Consider the following 20,709-nt stretch of genomic DNA (forward strand, 5'->3'; position numbering starts at 1 on the left):
AAGTGCCCCCCACAGCCTGCCCAATAACCCAAACTAGACTAACATGGATGAGGCTTCCGAGGACACTGGTCGCATGGTTCCTTCTCCAGATGGGGAAACTAAGTCCCGAGAGAGGCAAGGAGGGAGCTGGTGCCAGAGATGGGACCATGGCACCAGCTGGAGCCCTGTCCAGAGGCGGGAAGCACTACCCTCCCCAGATGCCTTACTGACATGCTCTTGTGCCTGCAGCCCCCCTACCAATGGCACCAGATGACCATTTTCTTAAAAACACAGACATTACAGGCAAAAACATCAGGGGAGCACATCTTACATCTAGGTTTGGTTAAACAACAGAGAGACTGCAGGTTTTTAATCTGAAGGCTTTTGGGCAGGGGTCTATATATATATCCTCCCCCGAAACAGTCATCCGAATACATGGATCTGTAGGTCTTACTGGAAAAGCGGTTTAGACAGAGCTTTGTTCAGGTCCCTGCAGGGGTCTTTATAAGGCCTGAAATGAAAAGCTCTGGCCTTTCTGATGGATTCCATGTATCCTCTAAGTCTTCTTTTTCAGAAAAGCCAGAACGTACAAGCAGCCCTGGAGCTGACACTTGAAACGACATGGGATGTGCCACACACAGAGACATACGTCCATGCTCCCTGAGGAGGAGGGGCAGCAACAGGTCTTTGGAGGCTGTCCGCTATCAGGTGGGGAAGGGCTTCTTGGTGCTCAGCATTAATACCCTCAACATACACAGAGGCACGAGTATCAGGCCAGTTCCCAAGGTCTGTGGCCGTTCATGGTCTCGAGCTATAGACTCAAGATACACCTGTGATGCCAGCTCGGCAGCAATACGTCCCAGGTTGAAGGATGTGGGTGACAAAGGGAGGGTGACACATACACAGCCACAGCCTCACTCATTCACACACAGACTCATGCACCACATCGCAGGTCACGCACACACGGATAAACATACACACACAGAGTCACAGCCTGACTCATTCACAGCTTCCTGCACCACAGATACACACCATACTCACAAAACAGATAAACAAAGACACAGATACATGTTCATACAATACCTAAAGATACACAGATATCCCCAGATGCACATTCTCAGGTATATTCACAGCCACATGTCCTCACCCACAGAGCTACGTACTTGCACGTACGTACACACACACACACACACACACACACACACACACACACACACACACACAGAGTCCAGGCATCTAAATGCTTCCCCAGAAACTAGTCACTACAGATCAGTCCTCCCCCTCTGCAGGGAGTCATGGGTTATTAACTCTAAAGGCTAGACTAGTCTCCTGGCTGACCCCAGGGAGAGGGCTGGGCAGAGTGGGGTGGGCTGTGGGGTGAGGGGCCCCTGTCCACCAGGAGGGTGCAGGCACATGCCCATAAAGGGAGTAACCTGATTTCCAGGGATTCTCAGGGAGGAAGACCCCTGGCTCCGGGCTGGCTCCAAGTACTGAGAATTGAGTGTGTAGAGGATGGGGGTGGGGAAGAGGGGGGGCTTTATTTTCCCAAAGAGAATCTTCTCCCTTTTCCTGAAGTACGGTCTTCCTTTTGTAACCCCATTCAACTACACCTCCCCCAACCCCACCCCCCCCCGCTCCCCCCCACCCCGCCACACTGTTAGTCTCCCAGGTGTTTGTATCTCATTGAGACTAGCTCACCGATTCTGCGCGAGATGGGGGCCCTACCCAGACTCATGCAGGTGTGCTCCACACCTGGAGGGCCCTGACGTTGCATGGGCCGATGCAAAAAAGTATCCAGAACCCCTCTCCCCTCCCCCAAACTCACCTGCTGCCAGCCTTGCGGGAAGTTATCTACCCATCCTGGTGAGCCCACACCCGAGGTGGTCGCTCCGCCGTCAGTGGCCATCCCACTCCCTCCATTCCCCCATCCCCGCCAGGAGCCACCTCCCAACCCCCCCGCTTTCCATCTCTTTCCCTGGGAGGGTTCTGCTCCCCGCTTCCTGGAGGGTCCCGTCCCCCGCCCCGCCCCCTACCTCCTTCTTGACTGTGCGCAACAGCCTCTGCCGGGTCTCCGCCTCTGTGGGACAAGACAGGAGGGCGGCCGGTTAGCCGAGGGCTGGGGCCGGACTGCCCTCCCGCCGCAACCGCGCCCCGCACCCTCTCACCCGCGGGGCCTGAAGCCATGGCTGGTCGCGCGGCTTCCCAAGTCCCTGACGGCTGCGCTCCTGGCGGCTCAGCCCTGGGCTGCCGCGGCGGTGAGGCGGGGCCGGGAGCCGAGTGACGTCAGGAGCCGCCGCGCATGCGGCCCCGCCCCTCCGGAAAGCCGCTGCTGGGCCGAGCAGGTGCCTCCCTGGAGTTTCTCGCCGCCAGGCGCCAAGCGCACAGCCTTGCTCCTGCACCTGCAGCGTCCGCACCTCCCGAGGCCCCCGCCATCCCGCCCAATGTCCCATGTCCCACCCTCTTATGTGGGGCAGAGAAGCAGAGCATATCATTTATTCAGTGTCTGCCAAATGCCAGACTCGAGGAAGTGGCCGGAGATGGTGGCACACTGTTTTCTCATCTTTGAAACAGGTATACTATGGTTACCAGATGGGAATGAGATGAGGCTTAAAAGAGATATTGTGTAAAGCGCTTACCACAAACCCAGAAAAAAAGGCCAGCACCCATAAATGGTTACTGCCGCTGCATTTTTAATTATTGTTATCGTTGTTATTGTAATTACCGCTGAGAGTCTTACAAGACATACTGGCTCTCCATCCAGGAGAGCCCAGGCCTTAAGGGGCTCCCTCCCTCAGACATGCAGCTCATTGGGAGAGTTGGGTCCTCACAGTGGGACGCACCTATCAACCAGGACCTCCAGGGCTGAGGAGGCAATACGCTCTACAGAGGAGGGCATGTTCCACCACATTCCTTACTGTATCCTCCCCAAATGAAACTCGAGTCAAGAAATATTTATTGAGTACCTACTATGTGCCATGTTACTATGCTGGGGATACTGAAGTGAGCCAGGCAGACAAAAACCCCTGCTCTGTGGAGCTTAGGAGGTAGATAACAAAATAAATAAGCGAATGATACAGAAAGTCAGAAGATTCTGGAGAAAAATAAACTAGGCAAGGGATCAGACAGGGTGGGTCCAGATCGGTGGGGTTTATATTTTGAGGTAGGGTGGTTGAGAGAGGCCCCACTGAGAAGATGACATCCGGGCAAAGAGGAAAGGGGGTAGGCTGTGGGGGTTTCTGGATGAAGAGCAATCCAGACAAAGGGAACAACAAGCGTAAAGGCTCTGGGGTGGGAATGTGCCCACCCAATGCGACAAATAGCAAGGAGGCCAGTGGTGGAGTGGAATGAGCAAAGAGGACAGTGGTGTTGAGATGACATTAGCAAAGAGGACAGTGGTCAGCCAAGGTTCTGTAAGGCCTGGAAGTCTACTTGAAGTATTTGCCACCCTGTTCCCCAAAGCCCCCCTCCTTTCAGAAAGACTGAAGACAGCTCATAGTGTTCCCTCTCCCTGCAGCGGTGGACCCAAAGCTCCTTCTTTCCATTTGTCAGTGTCAGGGGTCTTTGGCCGTAAGCTATGGAAGCCAACTTTGGCCGATTCAGACAAAAGGAATACACTGGAAGGCTAAAGGGCATTCCTAGACTCCATGGGAACCTGGAGAACTGGTAAATGGGATAAAACCAAGGCAGCTCCAGAAACCCAGAAAAAGAGATTCTTGGGAATAGCTACCTGGCAATGACAGGTGGTTAGGGCGCCACCACTCAAGGTGAAAGGCGCTCTATCTGTTTGAGATTCCCATTCCAGAGAGGGAGCATTCGGTTGGCTTGGCCTGGGACACATCTGCCTCTTGCTGGGGGACAGCAGTTCCAGTCATAACCCTACCACCTTACTAGCTCTAGTGAGGGTGTGGTGAGTCCCCCAGGAGCCCAGAAAATGTGAAATAGTTGCTTGATAGCAAAACGAAATGAAACAAAAAACCATATAGCATAACCAAATATTGAGGACCTACCCAGCTACCGTGCTAAGGGCTTTGGGCTTTGCTTGCATGATCTTACTGACTCCACTCACCCCCCCCAACCCCCCAGGATATTTTTGTCATTGAGAAGGCCAAGCCTAAAGAGGACTTTGTCCAAGCTCACATGAACAGCAGGCAGAATTCTAACCTCATGGTACAAGAGATTGATCCAGTTGTTCTCCATCCTGACCACACCCCTAAGGTAACTGGTGCTCTTTTAAAAAGTCAGGTGCCTAAGCCTCACTCTAGGGAGCCATTTTTCAAAACCCACATCTTCCCTTTTTTTGGCAAGCACTGTGCCTGGGAAGTTGACCTGTGCAGATCCTGCCTTGAAAACCTGGAGCTTTTCTTTTGAGATAAAGGACTCAATGATAGTTGGTTTAATAGCCACAGGAAGATGGACATGGATGGGACAATGGCTTGCGTCAGTATCTGAACCTGGAGCTTGGCTTCCTCTGCTGCAATTGGATCATTCGCCACTAGGGGCACCGTCACATTAGATTGCCTTGGAAAGATATGGACTCTCCCTGAGGCCAGAGCAGGAAAACTTTCCCAGGTTTCAAGGCCTTCCCCAGGGTCTGAGAGGTCCATCATCTGTCCTAGGCTATTACTCCTCATACCCGCGCCGCTAACCAATAGCGGAGCCGCCAGAACCAGTGAGAAAAGAATTTCTCCTGCGATGTCCCTTTAGCGCCCTCTACTGACATAGCTCAGCATCGTACTCAGTATAAAAGAAAAACGCTGACAAAGTGAGGCTTATTGTGCAGAAGCAAGGCTTAAAGACTGAGTTTGAAGTTGAGAAGCAATACATTGATAACTGGCACAATGCATGACCTCAGTTGATATATTATATCAATTCATAATATAATAACAATGATAACGATGGCTATAATTTATTGAGCACTTAAATTCTGGCACTGTGCTATGAATTTCCCACATATTCTCTCATGTAATTCAGCAAACGACCCCATCGTGTAGGTGCCTCCCATTATTTATATCTCATATGAAGGCCAAGAGAAGTAAAATAGCTTAACCGAAGACCCGTAGTTAGAAGATAAAGGAGCCTGGATTCAAACCAAGTCACCCTTAACCAACTTCCTATACAGAGAAATCCTAGGTAACATTGTTTTGTGTGCCCTGTGAAGCAGATGCCCCTCATTGCTCTGATGATTCATTTTGTGTGTCAACTTGACCGGGCCACAGGGGTGTCTGTAAGAGTGTTTCTAGATGAGATTAACATTTGGATAAAGCAGATTGTCCTCCCTAATGTGGATGGGCCTCATCTAATCAGTTGATGACCTGAATAGAATAAAGTAAGAGCCTGACTACATGAGCTCATGTCCAGCTTAAGGGTCAATAGGTGGTCACACCCTCGCCCTCTCAATGACTTCCTCCAATAAAGTGTTGGCCTGAAGTGGGTTCCACGGTCTTTTTTACTGAAAGGAGTGCTGGACAATTGACTGTCTGCCAAAGGGGAAGATTTCACTGGTTAGATTTCATCATTCTCTGTTCACTAGGTGAGGGTAGCCTACTTCTGCATAACATGCAGAAATGAAAATTTTGGGAACACTCGGAGATCTCATGCCAGTCCAGGCACGTAATTCATAAACATTGGCTCTCCTGGGGCTCCTACTAGTGACTTACAGACATCCAACATTGCCTGCATCCCCAGATGGAGCCCATGACATTCCTTGCTTCCCCAGAAAAGTCAACACAGCAGACAGTGAATGGTGACTGTAGCCACAGGTAAGTTTACAAGCCTCCTCTTCAGGGACATTCGGGTATTGGAGCATGGAGCCTTTTACAAGATGATTGAAGATGCTGTGTGAGCAGATGAGGGAGAGAATAGAAATGGTGTGTTAATGTGAATGCCACTTCTCAACTGCCGCCCTGGTGCCATCTGAGTCAGAGTATGTCGGACCTGTGGCCCCCAAGGTTGTGAAGCCATGGAGTGAGGCATGAAGGCGGGAGGCTCCAAGAAATTTTAAGAGAAGACCGACAGTTCTATTTGATGGATGGTGCTGATGGGTAGCAGGTTGATGGATAAGATGACCTCACCGTAATTAATTTTCAAGTCTAAAATTGAGGCAAAAATAAATCTCACGTTCTCCTGTAGATAGATAATAACTGCAAATCTTACTTTTACTTGGTTTCTCTTAAATAAGGCTGGATTTTTTCCTGATTTTTCTCAGGTAAGTTTCATTCATTTGAGTCTTTTTTGAGAGCACACCATGTGCTCAGCATCAGGGATATGGTATAAATAAGTCGTGACATTTTTCTTATGGAGTTAACATTTGAGCTAGGGGAGACAGACAATAAGTAAGTGATAAAATCAATAAAATATTAGATTGTGTTCAATGCTATGAAGCAGGCACAGTGGTTGGAGTGATAGTGAGCATCCAAGGGGTGGGGACCCCGAGGAGATGAGAAGGAGCCAGTCAGGCCATGGAAGACTGTTTGAGGAGGTGACCGCATGGCTGAGACACGAATGGAGAGGGTGGCAGTCAGGCCAAGAGTTGGGAGAAGCTCATTCCAGGCACATGGAAGAGCAGCTGCAAAGGCCCTGGGGCAGGAATGAGTACGTCTAGACAAAGAAGAGGAAGGACGGAGTGGAGACTGAAACACGGTGAGTGCTAATGCCCCTCCAGTCTGTGACTCCCTAAAGGAAACCCGAAGAGTCTTGATTTCCTTTGTACACCCTCATCCCAGATTCTAGCTTTTTAAAAAATCTATTGTGGTAACATTCATGTAACCTTCACCATTTTAAAAAGAGCAATTCAGTGTAATTTAGTACATTCATGATATGTGAAATTTTCACCACTCTCTACTTCCAGAACATTTTCTCACGTCAAAAGGAAACTGTACTCTTTAATCAGTTATTCCCCATTCTACCTTCCCACAACCCAGATTCCGGCAACCACTAATCTGCTCTCTGTCTCTATGAGTTTGCCCGTTCTGGACATTCCATGTAAATGGAATAACATCATGTGTAGCCTTCATGTCTGGCTGTCTTCACATACCATAATACTTTTGAGATTCATCCATGTTGTAGCATGTATCAGTACTTCACTCCTTGTTATGGCTGAATAATAGTCCATTGTAAAGAGATACCACTTTGTTCATCCGCTCTTCAACTGATTGGCTGTTGTGAATAGTGCTGCTGTGTACATTTGTGTAAAAGTTCTTTTGCGAACATATATTTTTATTTAAGTTGAGTATATAGCTAGAAGTGGAATTACTGGGTGCCATAGTCTGAATGTCCCCCCTCCCCAATTTATATGTTGATACCTAATCCCCAACGTGATAGTATTTGGAGGTGGGGGTATTTGGGAAGTGTTTAGATCATGAGGGTAGAGCCCACGTGAATGGGATTAGTGCCTTAAAAGGGAGACTCTGGAGAGTTTGCTTGCTCCTTCTTCCATGTGTGGACACAACAAGAAGACAGTCATCCATGAACCAGGAAGTGTGCCTTGGTCTTGGACTTCCCAGCCTCCAGAACTGTGAGAAATAAATTTCTATTTTTTATAAGTATCCAGGGTAGGGTACTTAGTTATAGCAGCCTAAACTAAGACTCAGATCATACAGTAATTTTATGTTTAACATTTTGAGGAACCTCCAATTCTTTGCCATAGCGACTGCACCATTTTGCACGTCTACCAGCAATATAGTTCAATTTTTCCATATCCTTGCCAAAACTTCTTTTCCTTTTTTTTTTTTAAATTATAGCTATCCTAGTGGGTGTGAAATGGCATCTCCTTGTGATTTTGATTTGATGACTAATCATGTTCAACAGCTTTTAATGCTTGTAAGCCATTCATATAACTTCTTTGAAAACTGTTCTATTCCAGTCCTTTGCTCATTTTTAAGTTGGACTGTCTTTTTGATGGTGAGTTATAAAATTCTTTATGTAGTCTGGATACTAGACTCATTACACATATGATTTGCAAATATTTTATCCCATTCTGTAGGTTTTCTTTTCTATTTTTTGATAGTGGTCTATCGAGATGGTGTACACAAGTTTGAAAAATTTATGAAGTCAAATTTATGTATGTTGTTGTTATTGTTGATTGTGCTTTTGGTATCATATCTAGGTTATGACTATTTGCCCTTATGTTTTCTTCTAAGATTTTTATGGTCATAGCTCTTAGATTTAGGTCTCCAATCCATTTTGAGTTAACTATTGTTTATGGTGTGAAATAAGGGTGCATGTGTATATCCAGTTGTCCCGGTACTATTTGTTCAAGAGACTTTTGTTTCCTCACAGAATGGCCTTGGAAGCCTCTTGAAAACCAGTTGGTTATAGATGTATGGGCTTATTATGTGTTCTCAATTTTATTGGGTTGATCTATACAGGTATCCTTATTCTAATACCTCATTTTTGATTACTGCAGGGAATTGTGAGTCTTCCAATTTTTTTTTTAAAGATTGTTTTGCCTATTTGCTGGCTCTTGACATTCCATTTAAATTTTTGCATCAGCTTTTCCGTTTCTGCAAAAATGGCTTTTGGGAATTTCATAGGGATTCCGCTGAATCTATAGGTAGTTGAGGCGAGTATTGCCAAAGTTTATAAAGTGCTTTCACAGTCGTGACTTGATCCTCACATTGACCTTGAGAGGTTAGTGTTATAAACAGTATGTTTCCCATGCTACACATGAGGAAATCAAGGTCAACGAGATGGAGTAACAAAGTCAAGGACTGACTGGTAAGAAGTAGCAGATCCAGGGAGGGTACAAAAGGCAGAAGGAATAACACCTGAAGGCTTCAGAAGTGACAACCAGAATGATACACTTGGGGAACTACATATTCAGTAAAGACTTGACTATTGGGGTGGCTGAGGGAGAAGTGGCATCCACTAGGGGAGGCAGCACCATATGGGGGTTCAGACCACAGTCTCTAGTCAGACATAAAAGATTGAATTTCAGCTCAGCTACTTACAAGCTGTGTAACCTTGATGATGACCCTTAACCTTCCAGAACTTCAGTTTCCTCATCTATAAAATGGGTAAATATTAGCAATCTAATTAAGCTTATTGTGAGAATGAAATGAATACCAAGTACTATTCCTGGTACACAAAAAATGCTCAAGAAGTAATCGTCTTTAGTTACTAGACTTCAGAATCTAATCGGCTTATCCCAGCTGTTAAATTGATTCTATCCTGGGTCAGGTGACCATATCTGCTCCATCAGATATAACCAGGGGGCTGAAGTTAGTTGGTATGAACATTGTTATTAAAGAGATTAGAGAAGGCAAGAGGAATGGGGAGCGTAGAGCTCAGGGCTTGTGCCTGTGGGTATCACCTAGAAAAGATGGGGCAGAAAAGTGTTTCTTCCAGACAATCTCTGAGAGTTCTAGGATGTTCCTGCTAGGGTTGTCCTGGGTCTGGTTCTATAGCCATTGTCCTCTGAACGTCATTCTTTATTCCCAAGTCTCATGTGTCTCATTCATAAAATGGGGGAGGTGTTAACTTTAATTGTCTATCTTCCAGTGCAGCTGTGAGGGTAAGAATCAAATGACAATGCGTTTATAAAGACTCTTGGTGTAAATGCCATATAAGGATATAGGATTATTAATTCACAGAGGAAATGATAGAACTGTTTTATCAAGCTCCTGAAGCAGATCTTAGTCAAGGCTTTTGGGGCAGAAAAGGCACCCACTCTGAGTCACTTAATTGTTGGAAAGATATGGGGGAAAATTGATAGGAAAAAAGTTCAGGATGTCATGGGCCCTGAGTCCTGAGAACTACTGGTTTTTAAAACCTCTGTCCCAGCCCTACCGCCCAGCTCTGCTTGTAGAGCAAAAAGCAAGCAAACAAACAAACAAACAAAAACAATAAAAACAAAAACAAAAAAACCAAATGGCCAATAAGCATATAAAAACATGGTCAACAACTCTAATAATTAGGAGAAATACAAATCAAAACCACAATGAAATATCACCGCATAACCATTAGGATGGCCACAGTGTGTGTGTGTGTGTGTGTGTATGTGTGTGTGTGTGTGTGTATATATATATATATATCATGTTTTATTTTTATTCATTCACATGTTGATGGACATTTAGGTTGCTTCTGCCTCTTGGCTATTGTGAAAAATGCTGCAATGAGATATTGGCTTCAATTCTTTCAGATATATATATTAATGTATTTTAATTATAGAAATAAAAGTGAGACTGCTAGACGTGTGGTAATTCTATTTTTAATTTCTTGAGGAACCTCCGTACTGTTTTCCACAACAGCTCCATCATTTCACATTCCTACCAACAGTCACAAATGGGTTCCAGTTTCTTCACATCCTTAGAACATTTTCAAGGTACAGCAAACAACAAAACATTGCATTACTGGTGCACCATGGACAGTGCAGAATTGAGTTTAGAATTGGAGCTGAGAGCGCATGCAGGTTTCTATAAGAAAATAGTGGAATTTCACAGCAGTGGGTAAGGTTAGGGTTATTTTTTTAAGTGCCAGATAACTATTTCGCCCTTAATTAAAATGGGTATTGAGTGTGAGCATCAAAGATTTAAATGCGAAACAAAGCAATAAAAACATTAAAAGAACAAATTGGTGATTATGGGTCCCAAGCCTGGCTGGTCCCAGGTCTGGTTGTGATCCAGGCTCGTGGCTAGGAATAGGACTCCAGATTTAGAATGTTACATTAGTGTAGTAGGGCGCCTGTGCCTAAAATATGTAAACATAATTCAGCTTATTGTATCACGCATGTGTGGCTGAATGCTACTATTGTACTTTGACATATGAGGAGGCATACAGTCCCCTGGAAAGCAGAAGGGGAGCACAAGAAAGGGGAGCAGAAGAGCAGAAGCAGAAGTGTGCTCCCCCACAATAGAACTGTGCTCTCCACAATAAAGTCGGTGACTACCATTTTATCCTCATGTCTGCCTCTTGTGCATTCTTCCAACTGGGCATCTCACCACCAAAACCTTTCTTTCTTCATCAGCTTGGTACCGACAGTGAGTAAAAAAAATTTGAGTGGCAAGGCCAAAAGAATGATAGAAACCTGGAAGCAATCAACAAAAAGACTGATACATTGAATATCATTTTTTAAAAAATGACTCAAACTACTTAAAAGCTTACAAATCACTGAGACTCCACTTGCAGGGATCTGCCTAGGAGACCATTACAGATAAGCCTCAGTTTGAATTTAAGAACAGTCACAGCAGCTACAATTATTAGCAATAGTGGGGATTTGGTTAAAGTATTAAGTGGCAAGGGCATAAGTTGCTAGAGTTCCAAGCACACATCATTTGGTAAGGTCACATGCCAGGTTAATCCAGGGATGGCTGATGGGGGAGATAAGGTAGGGGTGGAGAGAGCAGGCAGAGTGCCCCTGTTCACATCTTACTAGGACCTGGAGGATCTGAATCCCTGCCAGGTGAAGCTCAAGGTCACCGGAAGAGTCTGGGCCAGTAGGGTTGAAATTGGGGTGGGCATGGGCCTAGCACCTGCTCTTCTGAGCGTGCGGAGTATCCTGCAAGGCAGCCAACCTAGTTTTACCTCCACCGCCCTCTGCCCCTACTTGGTGACTGCTCTTGAATGCAGGGATGTGTCCCAAGAAAGGCTAACTAACCCTCTAGGAAAAAAGCTTTTCACCTCTAGCACCACAAAGACGCTGTGGGGCCGGAGAGAGAGGGACTCAGGGCCACAGAGCGAGGGGGCGTCGCGCACAGATCAACCTAATTCCCGAGGTGGAAGGAAAGTAGGTGAGCTGTGCAGGCAGAGTGGGACAACCAAGACTGGACATAGGTGGGTGAAGGACCCGTTCAGCTTGCAAGAACTTAGGTGTGTGTGTTGTGGGGTGGAGTCCAGGTGACTGTGCTGTGGGGATGCCTAGTAGGTAAGAAGAACCCAGTACACCTGGCTCATACAAGCAAGCCCTGTGACCCATAGGGTCCTGTGTGTCTTTGTGGGGATAGGAATCAAAATCAACAATTTTCTTAAATTTTTATGAAGATTTTACCAGATCCCCTTTTAATACAGGACGACTTAGCAGCAATCTTGTGGGTGCGATTGGAAAACGTGTATAAGTTAGGCCCTGATGCTTTAAGTGAAGTCATAGTTTTAAAAAGCTGACCAGGCAAATACATCAAGATGTCTAATATAACTGTGTCTGTTAAGGGCCTCTTCCCCTCAGGACAGCAGTGAGCGGCGGGGCCAGGACTCGGGCCCGGGGCAGAGCACATTGTGGGACACCCCCCGCCCCCAGACCTGCTACCCCTGGAGCCATTGCAGCAGTGAGCATTTCAATATTCATGTTTCCTTTATGTAAAAGATACTGCCTCCTCTGAAAAGAAAGAGAATTGGTTGTTGAGCCAATATAGCTCAGGTAAAGAGTTCTCTCCTGATGATAGAGAACTAATAAATTTCACGAGAAAAGTCAGATTCTACAGATGCTGGCATGGGTAGGCATTATCTGCTTGGGTAGCCACTTTGCTGCTTTCCTCCCACGTTCGATTTCATGTATGCAAACAGACTTTTTTTTTTAACCCAACTAGATGGAAAGGCTTCTAAATTTTTTGGCCTCAGTCAGTGATTTCTCTTTAGGACTTCGGCTTCAAAATAGGCAACTTTGTTAAAGTACTTGAACAGCCTGAGTTGGACAGAGTTTCCAGTATGGTTTAAACTTGCCATCCCTGCTGTCTGTGCGCACGTCTGTCTTCTCTTATCCCGTATCCACTTGGGGCTTTCATGCAGCAGAATCCAGCTGTGCCGAGGGGTCTTGCTTATCTGACCTCCAGTGGGTCCTGGGGCTGGCCTAGCCCTCATGTGACATCATTCAAGTCCATTGATTCCCTTCTGTGATTGTCGCTCCCCTCTCCCTCTTTGCTTCACTCAAGCCTCAACCTTCCTCCTCTGTCCTAATTCTCAGCCTTTAACATCAACTCCTATGTCGCTGAGATGAACAGTTTCAGTACATGTGCTGCCAAAGCGAGCACTCACTGAGACGAACAAAACATCAGAGCAGAACTTCAACATCTTCCGCCACCATTTGTCCCCCGCTTGGCCTCAGGCCTTCTCCTGAAACCCTCTGCTTCTATCTAGAGAATATATCTCCACCTACATCCTGAGCTCCTTCACCAATTCTATCTCCGGGCATCTCTCCTGCACTTCTTGCCTTGATCTCCCGAGTCAGCAGATTTTTACTCTCCCTGGTCATTTCCATCTGCAATTAACCAGCTGACTTTTCTCTCATTCAACAGGAAACCTCTCCCAGAGCCCACTCCCCTCACAATTACTTCCTTACTTTCTACTTCCAATTGCAGAAACCTTGTCTCGACCCTGAATTTCAGTTCTCTTTTCCCTCTCTTCACTTCAATCAGGCCCTCCACCATCGCTCCACGAAAATGGCATCTCTAGTGTCCTCCTCTCGGTCAGATGCACAGTCGGTTCTTGAGCCTTCTCCTACTCGCTCCATCACTTGTACTTGGAATGGTTGGGCCCTCTTTTCTCCTTTAAAAACTCCCTCCGTGTGGTTTTCAGATCACCACCCATGCTTCATCTTTCTCCTGCTCACAAGCCACCACTGCTAGCTTGTCTTTGCTTGGTTCTCCTCCCTGCCTCGTTGATGTGCCCCAGACCTAGTCCTTGGACCTCCTCTCTTTGCTACAGGCACTCACTCCCTTGATCATCTTATCAGTGTCATGGCTTTCCATGTTACCTGTTATGTGGACAAGTCCCCATATTTGTATCTCTGGCCAGACCCCTCTCCTATACTACCTGACACCCCCTAGACATCCATAGATGTCTCATCCTCCTGATTTGCTCTACTGGACATGTCATAATTAATTTGAAGAAGTCCCATTCTTCCAGCTGCCCAGGCCACAATCTTTAGATTCATCTTAGACTCCTCTCTTTATCTCAAAACCCTTCATGGAAACAACCAGGAAACACTTGTCTTTACTTTCAAAAGAATATTCAGTATCCGACCATTTCTTACTACTTCTGTTACTACCTCTGGTCCAAACCACCAGCATCCTCTGCTGGATGCTACAGTGGCCTCCTAACTGGTCTTCTTGCTTTTGCCCTGGTCTCAACATAGAACCAGAGAACTAGGTTCGTGTAGTTCCTCTGCTCACCACTCTGTAGGGTTCCTATTTCCTCAGAGTCAGAGGCACCTCTCTTCAGGTGGCCTCCCTCCTGCTATCTCTCTGGCTTCCTCACCTGCTCCTCTCTGCTTTGTTCACCTTGCTTCAGCCGTGCTGGCCTCCTTGTTATTCATTGGACATTTCTGCCTGAGGAACTTGGATCTCTCTTGCCTCCACCTATGGCTTGTGTAACCTTGTTAACTCACTTCCTTTAGGCTTTGTCCCAATTTTCCTTACTTGGCTATTTTTTCTCCATCCTCCTGGTCATTACCATACTATTGCTATATACATTACTTGTTATATTTATTTTGTCACCTAAACATGAGCTTTTCAAGGGAAGGTCCTTTGCTTTATGCCCTGATAGCGCCTAATGCATGGCAAGCATATGATAATTTTTGGATGCGGAACAAACATAGAGATAACATTACCCTTTAGGTTTATCTCCCAAAAACGTGCAGACCCAGAAACCTGGTCAAATCCAACCTAGACTCCAGCCACTGCAAGAGGAAACCCAAGTGGCTAAGCCTGGCCAGCCAAGAGGAGCAGAAGGAGCATCTCAGTCTCCAGGTAAAAAAAAGAGAAGGATATGGTAAAGGGCAGGGGATGCTTAATACGCAATAAGCTTCTAGACAAAAAACTTTGCTGTTTCCAGGAGGTTTGGCAGGATGGGAAGAATGCACAGCTTGCAACTACTCCCTTTCCTGCAATGAATTATCTGCCTACTGATGTTTTATTCTCCTACATTTTAAGTCTTACGGAAAAAGAACAGATCAGTATTCATTAGCCAATTCAATGTAGTTGCTTTTCAAGTTTAGACAATTCGATTATATACAATAACTCTAAGTAAACTAGGAAATTCCAGGAAATTATTTCCTTGGCCATTAGCAAATCCCCGTTTCCCCATCCCTCACCTTCTATGAACTTGATGATTTTGCATACTTTAAATAAGTGGAATTATACAGTATATGTCCTCCTGCGACTGGCTTATTTCCCTGAGCATAATGCCATTGAGGTTCGTTCATGTTGTCATATATTGCAGGATTTCCTTCTTTTTAAAAAGACTGAATGAGTAACATTCCATCATATGGATAGACCACATTAACTTTCTCCATTCATCTGTTGATGGTCATTTAGGTTGTTTTGATAGCTTGGCTATTTGTAATAAGGTTGCAATGAATGTGGAAGAGCTGATACCTCTTTGATAGCATGATTTCAATTCATTTGGACAGATACCTAGAGGTGGGATTGCTGAATCGTATGGTAGTTCTGGTTTTAATATTTTGAGGAATCTCCCTACTGTTTTCCATTTCAGCTGCACCATTTTGCAATCCTATCAGTGTATATAAGGGTTCAAATTTCTCCACATCTTCATAGACATTTGCCTTTTTAAAAATTAATGGCCATCCTTACAGACGTGAAGTGATATCTCACAGTGGTTTTAATTTGCATTTGCCTGATGATTCGTGGCCTTAAGCACCTTTTCATATACCTGTTGGCCATTTGTATAGCTTTGTTGAAGAAATGTCTCTTCAGGTCCTTTTCCTTTTTTAAATTGGGTTAATTGTTTTTGTTGTTGTTATTTTGCTGTTGAGTTGTGTAATTTCCTTATATATTTAGGAAATTAACCCTTTGTCAGATACATGGTTTGAATATATTTTCTTCTATAAGTTGCCTGTCACTGTTTCCCTTGCTACACAGAAGATTTTACTTCATGATGTCCCACTTGTCTATTTTTGATTTCGTTGGCTGTATTTTTGGTATTGTATCCATGAAATGATGGCTAAGACTATTGTCATAAAGCTTTTCCCCTGCTTATTTCTAGGAGTTTTACAGTTTGGGATCTTACATTTAAGTCCATTTTGAGTTGATGTTTGAATTTGGTGTGAGATAGGGGTCCAATCTGGTTCTTTTGCATGTGGACATTCTGTATTCCCAACACCATTTATTGAAGAGACATCCATTCTCCATTCTGTATTCTTGGCACCCTTTTTGAAGATTAGTTGACTATATGCATTTATTTCTGGACTCTATATTCTAGGCCACTGGTGTGGCTTTGAGCTAGTATCATACTATTTTAATTACTAACATTTTGTAGCATATTTTGAAATAAGTGTGAGGTCTTCAGCTTTGTTCTTTCTCAAGATTTTTTTTTTTTTTTTTGCCTCTTTGGGGTCCTTTGTAGTTCCATACAAAATTGCACTGTCATTCATTTATTGACGTTGTAGAATATTTAAATCTGTATGAATCTTAGAATGTAAAAAATGTAGTCTGAGAGCTTTTCCAGGTCGGTGCTAATAAAAAAAAAATAGATCGGTGGTTCTGTATCAAAAGCCAGTTTCAAGGAATTGTCCATTCAGTTAGCATTTTACAATGCCCACTAGAGGGAGTGTGGTGCCAAGTGATAAGCCTATAAAGAAGTAGAAACCGGATAAGGTTTCTGCTTTGAAGAATCTTGTGCTCTGGAGAGATACCTGAAGAAACCAGATAAACAACAGAGCAGAGATAAATGAGGAGCTAAGGCAACCACTAATATGGACAGGAGATGTGTTGAGAAAGGCTTCTGGGTAACACTCCTCTTTTCTGGTGACCCATTACTAAAATAATGTAGTCTAAATCCTTCTGACATCTTTTTCTACCTCAAACAACCTTGACTGGTTTACCTTATCGCTGGGGTTTAAAATTATCCTTTCTGGTTACATTTCCCTTTTTATTTTATAAATTCACGGCTTTCACATTTATTTATACATAGGGGAACTTCAGCTCCCGGCCAAATTACAGGCAGCAACACTAAAAGGGCAGAGGGCACGGTGCGGTGGAGTTTCGCGAGACCTTGTTGTGAATACTCGGCAGTACTCGAAACATTTTAGAGGGTCCAAGGCAGGTATGCTGGCCATGTTTTTCCTTTTTTATGTTATTTTAGTTTTAGGCATACAGTATGATGGTTAGACATTTGATTTATGAAGTGATCCCCCTGATTACTCTAACGCCCACCTGGCACTACATATAGCCATTACAATAATATTGACTATATTCCCTATGCTGTACTCTAAATCCCCATGACTGTTTTGTAGCTACTAATTTGGACTTCTTCATCCCTTCACCTTTTTCACCCAGCACCCCAATCTCCTTCCCCTCTGGCAATCATCAATTTGTTCTCTGTATCTGTGAATCTGTTTTCATTCAGTTTGTTCGTTTCTTTTGCTCTTTAGAGTCCTCATATAAGTGAAAGCATGTGGTATTTATTTCACTCATTGTAATACCCTCTAGGTCCATCCATGTCGTTACAAATGGTATGATTTCATTTTTTTAGTTGCTGAGTAATATTCTATTGTTTATGAACCATAACTTCTTTATCCAACCATCTATTGATGGGCACTTAGGTTGTTTCCACCTTGGCTATTGTGAATAATGCTGTTGTGAAATGTAGGGGTACGTAGATCTTTACAAACTAGTGTTTGGTTTTCTTTGAATGCATGCCCAGAAATGCAATAGCTAGATCAAAATGTAGTTCTATTTTTATTTTATTTTATTTTTTTTGTGGAAACTCCAAACTATTTTCCATAATGAACGTACCAATTTGCAATCCCACCAACAGTGTATGAGGGGTTCCCTTTCTCCACATCCTCACTTACACTTGTTTTTTGATTTATTGGTGACAGATTATATAACAGGTGTGAAGTGATATCTCATTGTGGTTTTAATTTGCATTTCTCTGATTAGTGACTTTGAGCATCTTTTCATATGTCTGTTGGCCATCTGTATGTCCTTTGGAGAAATATCTGTTCAAGTCTTCTGCCCATTTTTATTGTTTTTTTTTTTTTTCATTTTGTGGATGGTTTCCTTTGCTGTGCAAAAACTTTTAGTTTGATGTAGTCATATTTGTTTGTTTTTTCTTTTGTTTCCCTTGTCCAAGGAAAAAATTACTAGTAGAAATATCAGAGAGTTTACTGCCTATGTTTTCTTCTAGAAATTTTATGGTTTTGGGTTCTACATTTAAATCTTTAATCTACTCCAATTTTATGGAGTTGTTCATTTTAAACTTTTTCTATGATTCACGTTTGTGTGTAAGAGTCTATAAAGCTTCCTACCATCATTCTAAGTGGAGGTACCCTCTCACCTTTTTGTAATAACTTTCATATTTGCTTAAATGAAGACACATTTTAGAATCCTGGATGTACTCTTCATTTTTCTTTTCCTTTTACAGCTGCTAAGATAGAATGACCCAGTTCTTCAGTTGTGCTGAGATTTAGAAAAAAATCTAAAAACTGTTATATACTGTGACTCCCCTCTTCCCATTAGGAAGCCTTGTGCTGCAGAGGTTTTGTTTTTGTTTTGACCTCTTTTTATTAAATATTTTCATCTTCTATTTTAACTTTCGTAAATGTATGCTTGCATAAGTTTTCACCTAAATTGATGTTAGGCATTCTGGATGGCAGGTACAAATAAATATTTGTTATTTGTTGTTAATCTCTTGGCTGTCAATATTGTGGTGTACAAATTGTTTGGGGTCCAATCAGCCCCTTTGTTTCATTTTTGACATGTGGCTCAAGTTTTCAGGCTCATAAGGTAAAGAGGTCAGGCTACTTTCAAACCATTTCTGAGTGACGTCTTGTCCCCAGTGGATCGCATATAAGTAAGTACAACATCGACTTTTTGCCAGACATAGAAAATGGAGATGTCTGTGAAAGTTTACTTTTTCAACATGAAGCCTTATTCGGAAAGTGTCATACATTTGATGGAAACTCTCTATTATTACCTCATCCACTACCTAAATCAGTTAAGTAATGTTATTTGATATTCCTCCTGACATTGTTCTTTCTCTTATGCTTTCATTTTGTTATTTTGCCAAAACTCTTACTATTTCTGTATACCAGTTTATGGAGCTATCCTGATGATCTCTTGCCTGTAGGACCTGGAACAAAACTCACATGCCATGTTTGATTATCATGGATAGTCTCTAATGTCTTTTTATTTCAGTGCTTCAACTGAATTTAATATAAGGGTAACATATGCATTTTCACCTTTTTTTTATGGCATGATTGTGTCTCAAAAGTGCTGATAATGAAGTTTCATAGATAATAAAAAAATGCTTTTATTTAAATATTTAGTTCTAACTCTTCACTTTTGTCTTGTAAATTACTTTTTTTTTTTTAAATCTGCATGAGTCTCTTGGAGAAAGATTGCTCCTGCCATGGTGGTGTGCTGCAGAGCCAAGTGACGTATTGACTTGAGATGCGATAGAGATTAGTGTCCTTGGAGGAACCTCTGATCCTTTTTGTTTTTCTTTATTTCAGAAAACAGAATTGGTCAGCCATTTCAAAGATCACCTCGTGAAGGTTACCATCGAGTTCTCCAGCGAACTCACGCCCACCTCGCCGGATCACCTACGCTATTACAACATCCTCTTCAGAAAGTATGTTAATGAGATTCAGTATCCTCAAGATCTCCTTGTGTTTTAGTGAATGTCAGTGGTGTTGAACATAGCCATTTGCTTCTAGCATTTTGTGTTTTTTCAGTCCCCACATATTGAGTGAAGGATCTTTTAGATGAAATGACACTTGAACCCCACCTAGATATGTTTAGGTTCAGTGGCTTCTCAATGTTTTCTCTGCCCGCCTGCACTTCCTGTGTCTGGTACCTGTCAAGGGGAAGTAACAGAGATTAACTATGCATATCCGTGTATATTTCTCTCTGGAGCAGATACACTTGTTTTCTATTCTATAGTCACTGTGATAAATATCCAAATTAACATTTTAGTCTGCAAAAGATGTTTTGGTTTATTGCTGGGAATGAGAGACATTTCTGATGGCCTTTTCATGATATTGTGCTTTATATTTAAAAAAAAACAAGGTTAAATAAACATTTAATATCCACCTTATCATGTAATTTCCTTGTCGTATCAGGAACTTCATGTTGATTATTAGTATTAACGAAGTCACTGACAGATTTTTTTCCCCTTAATGTGTGCTAACAAGTGCTTACTAACATTCACTGCAGTTTCAACAAAACCTGTTCTTTCAATTTCTAGAATTTTGAAGATCGTGAAGTTGAGACAAGTTGGTCACAACTATTACAACAAGGAGGAGACTGAAGAGATTCATCAACATAAGTTTGTATAAAGTAGAAAGTTTCATGTTCTGCAGATAGTCATGCTCTTTTAAATGGTACCCACTGGCTATGAGCAATTAAGTTGTAGTTTGATGTAAATTTAAAATAAAGTGAAAGATTCACTCTAAAAATTTTGGCATGAGAAGACTAAACCGTAAGATATTCAGTTGTGTAAACCTCACAGGAAACCTAAAGGAAACCTAAATAATCCAAAACTTGGGTAATTTTCTCTGAAAATATTTTTAATCATAGAAATCATATCTATATGTATATATATCTTATTGATACATGTATATATTATATATATATCATGTGTTATAGTTTCACATGTATAAATATATATAATTTCAAGCCTGTGGGTGATAATAAAAGGGTTTAACACAGATGATATATTACCTCTAACAAGCACATTTCCTAAATATCTATTTGAAGATCCTTCAAAGCCAGTTATCACTGAAAGTAAGAAATTGACACTGTCCTAAGTACCAATTTTAAATGCTGGGTTCAGGTCCTG

General features: G+C 43.0%; 2 protein-coding genes across 3 annotated transcripts in view; one reads left to right on the forward strand and one right to left on the reverse strand.

Moving 5' to 3' along the window:
* SGSM1 (small G protein signaling modulator 1) overlaps positions 1-2,235 on the reverse strand; it is an 80,488-nt gene extending 78,253 nt beyond the window's left edge. Inside the window, exons 1-2 of the mRNA XM_016124219.2 lie at positions 2,145-2,235; positions 2,013-2,056 (exon numbers count right to left, since the gene is read on the reverse strand). Of these exons, the coding sequence (XP_015979705.2) occupies positions 2,013-2,056; positions 2,145-2,163 (63 nt within the window). The 5' untranslated portion in view covers positions 2,164-2,235. The remainder of the gene's footprint in view (positions 1-2,012; positions 2,057-2,144) is intronic.
* A 109-nt stretch (positions 2,236-2,344) lies between these two features.
* PIWIL3 (piwi like RNA-mediated gene silencing 3) lies at positions 2,345-20,246 on the forward strand. 2 transcript variants are annotated; one of them, XM_016124210.2, is made up of 3 exons: positions 2,345-2,550; positions 19,382-19,500; positions 20,116-20,246. In XM_016124210.2, exons 1-3 carry the CDS (start codon positions 2,428-2,430, stop codon positions 20,204-20,206), a joined length of 333 nt encoding a protein of 110 aa, XP_015979696.2. In that variant the 5' UTR covers positions 2,345-2,427; the 3' UTR covers positions 20,207-20,246. The 2 variants fall into 2 exon arrangements, 1 of the variants encoding a protein (XP_015979696.2); XR_004950929.1 differs by lacking the exons at positions 19,382-19,500; positions 20,116-20,246 and adding exons at positions 4,063-4,194; positions 4,285-5,406 and having other exon boundaries at positions 2,489-2,550.
* Positions 20,247-20,709: the final 463 nt, after the last annotated feature.

The sequence above is a fragment of the Rousettus aegyptiacus genome, unplaced genomic scaffold, assembly GCF_014176215.1.
Source record: "Rousettus aegyptiacus isolate mRouAeg1 unplaced genomic scaffold, mRouAeg1.p scaffold_m13_p_5, whole genome shotgun sequence".
NCBI lineage: Eukaryota > Metazoa > Chordata > Mammalia > Chiroptera > Pteropodidae > Rousettus > Rousettus aegyptiacus.

What these genes read in the sequence shown, in the direction of transcription:
- PIWIL3 (XM_016124210.2), top strand. Translation starts at nt 2,428, where the DNA reads ATGTCCCACCCTCTTATGTGGGGCAGAGAAGCAGAGCATATCATTTAT. An exon ending in TTTTCTCATCTTTGAAACAG is followed by an intron (nt 2,551 to 19,381) that starts GTATACTATGGT and finishes TCTTTATTTCAG; the next exon opens with AAAACAGAATTGGTCAGCCA. An exon ending in TACAACATCCTCTTCAGAAA is followed by an intron (nt 19,501 to 20,115) that starts GTATGTTAATGA and finishes TTCAATTTCTAG; the next exon opens with AATTTTGAAGATCGTGAAGT.